This window comes from Rhea americana, unplaced genomic scaffold, assembly GCF_003343005.1.
Source record: "Rhea americana isolate MKP2758 unplaced genomic scaffold, rheAme1 scaffold_32, whole genome shotgun sequence".
Taxonomy (NCBI): Eukaryota; Metazoa; Chordata; class Aves; order Rheiformes; family Rheidae; genus Rhea; species Rhea americana.
This window is the reverse complement of record NW_028186446.1, coordinates 108,581-120,818: the sequence shown is the minus strand read 5'-3', so window position 1 is coordinate 120,818 and position 12,238 is coordinate 108,581. Positions and strand designations below refer to the sequence as shown.

Sequence of the window (12,238 nt, the reverse complement as noted above, 5' to 3'; positions counted from 1 at the left end):
TTTGAAAAAGAGTATTCTACTGCATTAAAATAACACTTTATTTTTCTTACTTGATGCCWACTGTCCACTAAGAAAATTAGTATTTTCTTCATACTTGTGTACTATTCAATAATTTATAAAGAAGTAGAAAATGAAACTGTACKAAACTTACGAAAGCCATAGCTTTTAGGCCAAAAGTCTAAAARGTCTTTAAAGGAGCAAAAGAGAATTTTGTGCCTCTTTTCTCTTTCTACTCCCAAATACTGAATGAACTAAAAATTCATTAGAGTTAAGAATACTTGCTCCATTATCAACAGTGCTCAAGTAAGAAAAAAAGGCAATATAATTATTGTGGATAAATTTGAAAAACATCCAAATACACTTAGAAAGTGAAAGCGCAACATAATTTTGAAGACTAAAAAGCCAAAGCTTAAAAATACAAGCGAGAAAGACTTTTGAAGCAGAGTCGATTTTCAGGCCAAGATCTACTGTAAGCTATCCACAGAAACATATGCAACAACTCAGAAGCTGTCAGACGCTRAAAGGATTCTAAGTTGTACTGCATAATACTTGGTAAAAATTAGCCAACAGGAAGGAATCCGTAAAACAATTACACAAAGACATAAACAAAACCTAGCTTGAAAATGTCACCTGCAAACTGGAACAGCTGCAAACACAGCGTGTGCCAAATGCAGAATTAAGATACTGGTAAATGTTAATGCTTTGAATGAAGTGAATGTGTTTTGTAACCAACAAGTAAACTTGTAATGCAATACATCAGAAGGCATTTGCATATTAGAAAAGGTATAGCTAGAAAACCAAGTTTCTACTTACTGGCGGCTGTATCCTATTGCACTGCCATCCAYGCAGTAGCATAAACTGTGCTTTGCTGCTTATTCTACTAGCTGAAAATGGAACTAAAGTGGTAATTATGGCAGATTTGTGTAGAATTTGTATCTGCAAAGGTCAGGGCACCTGGCTAGTGGATAAAGCAAATGAAGAAAAAGCTATCAATATTTTGTTTTTCACTTGGGTTGGAATCAGGAATAGCTTCATTTTTATATACCGAGTTCCTGTAAATATCAATCCAATTGATATTTTAAAACTACAACACTATAAAAACTGTATCAGTTAATCATATTTTAATAATGAGCTGGGATTCCTACTCTTCCAAATTTGAAAAATAGGATATCGACCCATCTCGTGATGGCTCAGGCCCAAAGTCTTCTCTATTGTATCAAATATAGCTGGAATCAACATTGGTTTCATAYCTAAAAGGGATACAGAATAATACAATGATGTTCTCAGCCTTTGTTTCTAGGAAGTATGCTGACCTTTAGAATTTACTGGCTCTGACCTGCAAGTTAGAAAACTACATTTAGCAATGGACTTTGTGTTTTACTATTTGCAAACTGTTCTGCATACACCGTAAAAAAAAAACCCCAAAAAACAAAAAAAAAACCACCACACCCACCAAAATCCACCCAATCTGAAATGMATTTATTTCAAAATCCAGCTTTTCTAATAAAAGGCTGATATACAAGCTGTATGTTGCTCATACTCTCCCAAAATGGGAGGCTACAAATCCTCTAGATCCGAGCAAGTATTCTTATTGTAGGAACCAATCCCTTACCTTCCACTCCCAATTTCATTTTACATATGAAAGTTATATTYATTCTAATATGAATAAAAGGACAATACAACCTTCAGGACTGCTTTGCCTATAAATGGAGAATAATTGACCTGTGATTTCTGTATTGCTTTGTATGTTTTTCACAATAGTAGCTTTATACATTCACTGCTACAATCTACCACACTTAATAGAGCAAAATAACTTTTGGAAACAACGTATTATTTWTAWTAWAAATAATTACTTCATGGACATGATTCCACATCAGTCCTAAATACATTCCCATAGGCTATTACTTAAAAGCTCAGACAAGTCATTTCTTAACTGTTCAAACCTCGAGCTGAGACAATATCAACTGAAAACTGAAAGTATACAGACTATATGCTTTGAGGAAAATCAGGCTGCAAAACTGCATCAATAAATGACAATAATAAATGAAAAAAATAATTAATTTTTCTTCCTAATGGTATTTAAAATAGACTTGAAATGATTAAGGGATACACTAACAATTTTTAGAAAAATTGTAATACTCATAGCCATTAGTTAAAAACATTTTCTTCATAAGCTTTCCACTTCTGAAATGCTCCTAAAAATATATGAACTTGATCACTTAACAGTTCATGGGGARTTTTTGTTTTTCATTTGCAGGTCTACAAAAAGTTCCATTTGTTGCTGCTGTTTTTATTTTAAAGAGAAAGGACATCTCATGCAACAAGCATTAAAGGTGTTTTGTTTGTTTTACAATTAAATTTCACTAGATCAAAAGTTCTTATTATAATTGCTAGAACTATTTCCCCTCCCCAATTTTGGGTGTTTTCCTCTAGGCTTGGAAGCAGAGTGAGAGCAGACAGTTAAAAAAAAAAAAAATCTCTCATCCACCTTAGCAGGAAACTGTACCAAAATGCATAATGTTTAGGGAGAAAGAATTGAACACACAAATTTGAACAGCTCAAATACATACATACGAAAAGTGGTATTATCTGAACAGCTCTACTCTCAACTCTTTCTACTTGGAGTCAACTAATTTATACATAAAAACCAAAACTCCACTTCTGAAGTGGAGAAACACCAGACTGCTCTTTAATTTACTTTTCATATGCAAGCTCTTCAACATATATGGGTATATCATTATACATCAGTCTACGTAAAATTCATCTTTTTTGGGGGAAAGAAACTGTATTAAGGTTACAAATCTATCTATATAGCTGAATCTCTGCTTCAAGACATCTTTATAAATGTGTCAGAGGGACTAAAAATCATTCTCTACCCTTCTAATAATAATACCCAAAAGGGTCAAGAATCTTGAGTAACCCTGAGTTATCCCAAATTCCACTTGGCTCTGGAAGAACAACTGAAGATCCCACATCAYCAACCCTGTATCAGAAAATCCACATCAGGCCCTCTATAATCATGAAAATTTTAATAGAATATCTTGACTCTTTATGTAGCACATAACYGCATATGTGGTAATTACACTGTTACCGCTGTAATTACTGTTGTGGTAATTACATTTTCAGTCCACTCTAAAGGCCACTCTACAGATCTGGCCTCTGTAACAGCTTTTACTAGATTTTTTTTTTCATGGTGCAATGATCTGAGCCGTAACCTTCAGGCTCTGCAATCCAGCCACACCTGCCTACCACAGACATGTACACCTCAGCCTTCCCACCCAACCACTCTGTCRTCCTCTATGCATCTCTGTCCCTCTTGGAAGTTCACAGTTCTCCAAGAGTCTTTGTAGGCCCACAGGGATTTGGCAGAAGTGGAAAGGAAATAATTAGTCATTCCTGTCTTTTCTAGGATTGGAGAGGGCCTGGCCAGCCTCTTCAGGCCTTTTTCTTTCCCAGTGCATGTGCAACAGAAATGAAAAGAATATTCCTGTAGAAAGTTGGTAGAACCATTTCAGTGAGCTAAGCTCTCTTTGGTTTCTTCACTATTTTAAAATTTTCTCAGTACAGATCACCAAAAACTGAGAGGAGGCAGAGAGACCTGCTTTATCCCTGCAGCAATCACAACTAACTGCTCATTCCAACAATCTGGGAAAAGGGAAAAATGAAAGGAGGCAAAAGTGTTTCTCACAAGTAACGCCATGAATCACGTGATGGCTCAAGCTTCTCATGAAAGCTAATTCCCATTAAGGTCAGAACTACCAATGAAAAAAAAAATGAGAAAGTAAAATATCATAAATGGCAATGCTCCAGGCTTGTTACCTTTACAGAAAATAAAGCTACCATCATGTTTAGTACAACGGTGTCATCAGCTTGTTTCTTAAAAACAAACCATACACTACTGCATCACATAAGGTGTCCTTTACTACAATCAAAAGTTTAAGTAACTTTTCCTCCCACAAGATTGTGTGCTTCAAGTCAGGTTGTTACATTCTCATTTATAAAGCTAGGGCATAACTTACTGCAAAGCTGTACTAGATGAGTCAATATTGTCCCAAGGTAAAGTTCCTTAAAGCCGTTACATTCCAATACAGGCATGCTTTTACCGCAACCAGAATCACAGCTGTAACTGACATAACATGGCTCAACATATTATGGACAGAGGACATTGAGCAGTGTCTTCAATACTTTCCACAGTTCCTCTGTAATTTTCCCAAACATTTATTAGTATTTTAAACCAGCTCAGTTGGTTTACATCCCTGGATATTTCCCTAGAAGCAATGGCCCTCTACAAAAGTAAGATYGATATCAACTGAGGCAGTAAATTGTCATTTTCAATGGAAACACTCCTTTAAGCAAAGTAAACTAGAAAAAGAAGAAAAAAAAATCCCAAATCCCAAAGCAACACAACACTGTGGTGGCACCRTTTTAAAAGTCTGTCTATGTATAAAATAAAATTTACTAGCATGCTAACGTTGTCTTTAGTAAAATCAAGTTTGTTCAAGTAATTTTGTAAAGATCTAGATGTAAAAACATTCCGCAAAGAAGGCAAAAATAAATTACACAGCTAACAACATTTTTTTTAACTCATCAGCATTTAATAAGTGTGACAATTCTTACCACAACAGTTCTTTGAATGGTAAGGTGTTTAAATCTGTTCAGTGAGCACTATAGCCAGTTATATTAAACGTAGAGGCAGAATCAAATGTACTAGTCTTTGGCAGGAGGGAAGGCCTTATCTCAAGATATTCTTCCACCCACTTCAAGGATATTAATCTAGACTTTACTTAGGTAAATATTGCTGTGAGAATTAGTTACCTGAATGAACAAAGTACAACAGATTTTCCTGAAAAACGCCTCCCAAATACACACAAAACTAAAACTCATCAGAAGGTCTATTCTCAGAGAGAAAAATGCATCCATAGTAGGCAAAAAGTAAAATTGGGTAGACCCATGAAAAGCAGAATAAAGTGTCACAGTCATGCTCTAAGATCCTGAAGTTAAAATAAGGTGGATACCTTACAGAAATATTTTATTTTGAGGTCTCCCTGCCAACTGTGAGACCATTATTCTAAAAAGACTTAGCCTTTCTGCTAGTAAACTATTTATACAAAGCAATCTTTGTGAACTCCTGTGTTATTCAGAAGAATTTAAATCCATTTGTTTAACAGCATTCATACTATGAACTCTAAACCAACCAGAACTGCTTGCTCTTTAGGGGCCCACAGCGAACACTAGCTCTAACATTCACTTTAAAGGTTCTTTTTCTGCAGACAAGTCTTACATTAGAAGCTGATAGAGATATCTAAAGATATCACTGCTGATTTAATCAAGTGAGAGCTATTGTCAAAAACAAAACAGCATTTGTCACTCTGAGGATAATTAGCACACAGAAATTTAGAACCCTGCTCTAGCCCAGAATTCATCCCTGCAGATTCCCTACCCATTTGTCTTTTCTCTGYCAGATATCTGGACTGTCCCAACCAGAACCAATTTCACTACTTATTTAATGAAAGGCTGCAAAACTGCAAGCTCTGTAAAGATTTCCTAAGTGAACTGCAAAAACACCTTCAAAATCTGATTACCTGCATTCACCTATTACGGAAACACAAAAGAAAGAGTGTAGATATTTTTCAGCACCTTCCCAAGTTAGCAGAGCTCCTAACGTAACAGATAAATATAATTCATTTGCATACGTATGAGGCTACTTTTATGAAAGATCAGAATTGTTAACACACATCATTAATGGTTGAATTCTTTTTACATCTCTGCCTTATGCTCCTTCATGGCTACCATCATTCTGTTGATGTTTAGAGGGGAAATATTGTAGACAATAACATTCCTCCTTAGCTGAGTTTTGGCAGACATCATTGCCCCAAATTCAGGATCTCCTAAAACAGTATCAGTGTTTGCTCATATTTTCTTCTACTGAACCTTGATTAGAAAGACTGTTTAGGAAGAGAAGTGAATCTCCTTTTTCCTGAGGGACAATGTCATCAAGGGTGCTGAAGAAAGACTCTAAGAACATGGTGGAATACATAACAGTGATTGAAATTAAAAAAAAAAAAAACAAACAAACATCATCAGAAAACATAAGAACAGTCTTAACATAGCAGAACAGGGACACTTTCCAAAGAAAGTATTAATCTGCAACTTAGATGTGTCATTCAGGAGTTTCCTCTGCTCATCTGATTCTTCAAGTCTAGAAATGCTACAACGCTGTAACTGAAAAGTAGATAGCCGACTCTTGTCATGGCCTTTGTGCTTCCTGAAATGGGAATGAAATCTCGTATGCCGTCTAAAAAAAAAAAAAAAAAAAAAAAAACTTATACAACTGAAAATTGTCCCCATACACAACTGGGATTACCTGAAGCCACTGGACACATTCCATGCTGTCTTTTCAAAGAACCTGGATTCAAACTTCCAGGACATGTAGGTTAGCATTAGCATTTTGGCAGGTGGTGCTTAGAAAGCRGTTCTTTCTATTAATCTGTTCTGTTGTTCTTTCTGTTGTTTGCGCTGAAATATTTTCTCATTTTATTTCACATAACTTTTCAACCTGCTTGTAGTCTTTTCCACAGTGACTGAATAGTCTCAGCTAKTCAAAACTTCCTAGAATATCATTTAAATAACCAAAAACTGACCATAGCATTTGATCCAAAGCATCACAGCTGTTCTTCTGTATTAAATAAATTAGAGCTGCCCCAATTCTTTCCTTCTCTTTTCCCTTCCATTTAGAAAAAAAAAAGACTGTAGTTTTAAATTTGATTTTTAGAGTACACTTACAATTCTGTCCCTTCATGTTAGTACCATCTGACAGAGTATGCAGGATACTTAATGTGTCAAATGAAAGCTTCTTTCTTTGTTTYTGTTGGCCTGAGGCGACTTGAGCTTTCTTACTCAGTGAAAGGAAAGGAGGGCACAAATGGGCAGAAATTATGTCTGCTTGCATTTAGCTGTCTGTGAAGAACCTATTTTTCTTTTTTTAATAGGAAAAAATCTATCCTGTTGTATGTGCAGAGTCATGACCACTAGGAAGAACAGTCATCCTTATCTTTTTTTCAGACAACAAATTAAGTTCAGATTGCTGAGCATCAAGCTGCTTTCCRGCCTTATAAACAATCAGTCCAAACCGAAAAAAGAAAATATGCCACTACTAATTAGTAGTGCCACTCCCTCCCAGCAAGAAAGTATTCACACAAATCTTTCCATATTTTTTACATCTAAGATTTCCAAAGAACTGACTACTTTGGTAATATAAATCTTTATATGACCTTCCAACTTCATCACATACTCAGCTGGTATAACAATCTGTAGTATTTTTGGTCAAGACAGCCTATCTTAGAAATTGAAATTTTACCCCACATCTGCCACATTTTATTTCAGGTGTTTCCAGAGTTCTGTTTTCTTCCATCTAGAAAGAACTCTTCCATTGTAAGTGGCTGCTAGTAAATCAAAACACTATGACAGGTATTTTCATGTTTCCATGTTTTGGAGAAGAGACTATCCACCGCATTTCAACTCACTGTGTCTGTGAGACGGATTCCAAAATATCTAAAGGTAAGTAACTGCCCAAAGAYAGGCTTTCCAGTGCTGTAACCTCACAGACTAGCATGCTCTTAAATAATCTGTAAAAGATGCATCAATCTGTAAAAGCTACATATCATTTTTACCCTAAGAATAACTTTTCTATATCAGAAGTGTGGATGTAAAATGAGAGAGACTACATTCACTCATGTTGGATCAGAACAATCCTGGAAAACAGCTAAGACTGCTTATGCTTTCAGCCAAGCAACAGGAATAAAAATGGTTCTCTCTGATAAAATGTGCTTGGATCAAAATTACTATTAAGGAAGAAAATATTTCTTAAGTCATTTCTTTGTACCTGCATTTACTAGTAGTAAAATGGGAATAATACCTCTGCACATCCCAAGTGAGTTTTGATKCTAAATTAAACATAATGATGTGGTAAAAAAGACAAAGCACACATATATAAAGAAATAAAATCTATTAAGTACCTAAAACAATGGAGGAACCTGCTGACCCATTGATAGGCTTGTTATAAAACTAGGAATTGACTCAGCTCTCACAGACAGCTTAAGCCCAACTAAGTTTTTCTTTTCACTTTAAGACACTTAAGTGTGATCTTCAGCACGAAGATGCTGTGTTACATTTTGCTCATTCAATAGAATCCACTGAGAACGTATAAGAAAGTTGCAGAGTGGCAGCTATTAAAGACATTTATTTACTCTAGAAAGGGTAAGTGAAAGAATTTTCTCTGAGATACACAGAGGAGAATGGTTCAGATTTAGAGTAATACAAATGTTTTCTGGCAGACAGCTCTCTAACACTTTTAGTATTTAATTAAAAATGCTCTGACGTTAAAAAAAAAAAACAGGGTAGCTGGTCTTCCATTCCATAGTTGAGAGAACACTGTTTATTGCTGTACTTCAAGTGTAATTTAAAGTCTGAACGAAGTACCTGTGTACTGAAGGACAGAAACCAACCTTCTGTGAATAGGGTGATACGTAGAACTGGAGCAAAATATTTTGCTTGTTCAGCTTCCATTGCTCAAGAAAGGTCCCCAAGAGAGCAATGAAGATTCTGTCCCATTCCCCTATTTCCCATACTGCTCGTCTATAGTGACGGCAGTACTTATCTTTCTTCTACATTTCTTGGGCCAACTATTCAGACAGCTACAAAAGTAACTACGACTCTGCTTACTGCAGCCTGATGTTTTTGTACTTACAAACATAAGTATTAGGCTCCTGTAAATCACATGCAGTTTGAGAGAATTAATGCTGGATTTGTTTTTGTCTAAAATTAATCTGCACTGTTTTCGGCTCCTCTCTCCATTCTTCTCTTTCCATTCTGAAAGTCTGTCTCACATAATCAAATTCACCAAACTGGAAATATCAAGCACCACCTTGAAAACTGCACACACTCAACAACTTGCCCACTAACCCTTCCGCAATGAATTTGAATTCTGTCCTGTAGGTTTTGACATGCAGCTTCAACTGATAAAATAACACATCACCAATATAGTTCAGYACTTCCACTGTGACATCTCTGCTCTGTCCATGGTGGGCAAGCTCCAAACGCCGAACAACCTTGACTTTAGAGAGGGTGTGATTAGACATGCTAAGTGCGTATTTAAGGGCTTTTGGAACTTTTACATACTCTTTTGTTAAAGAGAGAATTTGAAGGTATCTGTGGGACTCTTTGCCGAACCCATATTTCTTTTTTTTTTCCTGCTTTGTAATTCCTAAGATATTAATCACAAGGTGAAATTGTCCACAGCATAAATGGAGTTTGATGAAGAAAGAGGAARCAAGTTGTATTAAGAGACAACAGACATTGATGTTCAGTTACTTTACACCCAGCTAACAGACCTCAAAATCCTAAAAGAAAGAGCACTATAAATGGATTTCTGTCTGGAAACAGGCATCATAGATGCAGAACATTAGAAYGTGTAATAACATTCTGGACATGTACAGCTGACTTGTAGAACTCAGTGATCAGGTCTGTTTGCATCAGACTGGTATCTAGACAATGAGATACCAGCTTAGATGGTACAATTCCCTTTGGAAAAGTTATAAATAAAATTTCAAAATTTGAAATCCAAACACTTCACTAGAAAAGACGGTTTCTGGTAAGATAGTAAAGCAGAAAACAAATATTCAAAGGAGGATATAAATTTTTCTACCAGTATGGAATACTGTAAAAAGAACATCTATCAGTCACAAGAAATTTTAATAAACTCTAGTACRTATTTTGCGGAAGAATACACAGGACAAAAATATGAACTAATTCAGTGAAAAGAATCTTAGTTTTTATTTGAAGTTACAGAAATAGTGTTGCAGGAAATAACACACTGCTAATACCTACTTTTTAGAAAATCTGTTACTTTTGTTTCCTGTTTCTAAAAATTAGACAGGTCAAAAGTGTGTGTTTCTTGTTTCTTTTTTTGTTTTTAAAGGAACTTCAACAACTGAGTTAATTACGGCTTTAAATTTGTCACAGGTTTTAGTATTTATTTTCAGGAAAGATACCTAAAAATAGTTATTAATTTGTAAGACACTGATTAGAGAAAGCCTACTTCGAATAAGTACTAATAAATGTACTATTAAGTACCATTTTTAATCTCAGTAAATACTTTTTATGCAGAAGAAAGCTTGCAGAAAGAAATAAGTTAAAAACGTACGGAAAATAATTCACTATCTGCTACTAGACCAAATTTTCTCAAGAAACAATTTGTATTTCTCTATGATTATGAACTAAGAACTTATCTCAAAGACATTTTACATGCTCCACAGATTACAGTGAATATCTGTTAGAATAAGTATTAGAAATTAGCATAAAAAAAAGGTATCAGTACTGTTAACTAGGACACAAAAATCTATAGCTATGTATTAAAAATTGTGAAAGTACTGTCAGAGAGATTAAGCTACAGACAGCCTCCTACATATAACTATTTTTAAGTATCTCTTGTACTATAGACATTTGAGATGGAACACATCACAATTATGGCATTCTAAAGCGTATTGTTCCCCCTACCCCAATAAATTAAGGTAGAACCAAAAGATTTCATTAAAATTTCAGAAGTATCACTAAAATGTTTGAACAGATCTGCCTTCAAGGGAAAACTTATTTGAAAGGTTTGGCAACTTTTTTTTTAAAAAAAAATATTAAAGCTAGGTGAAACTTGCATTACAGAACTTTGGATTTATGAGGTGTTTATCTGCCTGAGGTCGCATAACAAAAATTACATCTAACATACCTTGGCAAAAAAGACTGTGAGGTGCGTTTCACTGCCAAGTATCCAAATAGGGAATTTTGGAGATTTCAAGTAAGAGCCAACCTAAAAAAGGTGCAGTAAAATCAGAAACACAAAGCAACCCCAAGTTGGTACAATGACAGCCCAGTTAAYAAAGTCTCAATTGCTCTCAAAAACTAACACAAAATGCTAACCAAAACTACAAAGCAATGTAAAATACTTAGATTTTAATTTTGATCGCTGACTTCTGATTGACTTTGAAAACAATCACTGAAATAACACTTATATCACTGAAATAGGASATTGATGAAAGTGGTTAACAACAGTATTCCATATTGCAACCTTGGGAGACAATGTTTCAAACAATGAACAGGAATAAACTAGCTTTGTGCTGAACAATCATACAATCAGATCCAAAATGAGGTAGAAGTCTACTTGATTTATGAGATGGGTTTAGATATCTCAACTCAGAATTGACATTTACCTAACARATGAAGGGACAGCTACAGGCAATATACCAACATTCTATGAACTACATTATCTTCTTTAATACTATTAGTTTTCAAACATTTTTATTTTTCTTCTTTCTCAAACTATATTGAATTCCTCTAACTTAGATTAYGGTTAATTTATAGTTTCAAAAGTGTTATTTGTAAGGCATAAAATTTCTTAAACAGAATCCTTAAATCACAAAATTCTGTACTGCAACCAGAAGAAGTGATATAGATTAGGTTGTACTTCAAATTTCAGATATGCGTAGATAGATGCACAAAGTAATTGCCAACTCTTGGATACATTACGTTCAGAGCACAGTTAATAGCAATTCTACCTTGTCTATATAATGACTATTTATTTTAAATGGAAGACAGTTATAGCATAAAAAAACAGWACTGTAACATTCACAACAGCAAGTCACTTTAGGACCTGATACTGTATACAGGGGACAGTTTTATAGCCAYGTACTTAACTTGCATTAATCTTTATTTTTGTAAAAATTCTTCTAATTGATTATATAAAAATTGGTGCAGTGAAGTTTTCATTTAAATAACATTTATTCAAAAATTTCCTTTAAAAATTATTACATGTTTTTATATAATATTTTCAGTTGTAATCTGAAGTTGAAAATATTTTAAAAGTTCTTTAAGATCTTTGATTGTTCAAGGTGAAGCTTTTAGTAATGCTGTTAAAGAAACCCACAACGCCTTAATGAAAAAATATTTTAAATTACACAAAAAAGCTTACCTTACAGTATCTCAGAGATTCCATCAATGTCAAAAAGCCTACTGTTGCCTGTTTATGTATACCAAGAAGTTCTGTTCAAAAACAAAACCCAAGATTTATTTTAAAATCCCCTGCAAAGTCTCATTTAAGCCATTTTCGTTTGCTTTCAAAATCAGTCAATAACAATTTTAGAAAATCATGCAGTTTTATCAACAAGGAATGGTAAATCATTGGAGTATGGTC

General features: G+C 34.6%; 1 protein-coding gene across 1 annotated transcript in view; it reads right to left on the bottom strand.

Annotated features, from left to right (window-relative positions):
- Window positions 1-12,238, bottom strand: part of MINDY3 (MINDY lysine 48 deubiquitinase 3) — a gene marked incomplete at its 5' end in the record, with an annotated part of 55,507 nt that overhangs the window by 25,889 nt on the left and 17,380 nt on the right. The window contains 2 exons of the mRNA XM_085310445.1: window positions 10,778-10,858; window positions 12,017-12,087. Coding sequence (XP_085166571.1) covers window positions 10,778-10,858; window positions 12,017-12,087 — 152 coding nt within the window. The remainder of the gene's footprint in view (window positions 1-10,777; window positions 10,859-12,016; window positions 12,088-12,238) is intronic.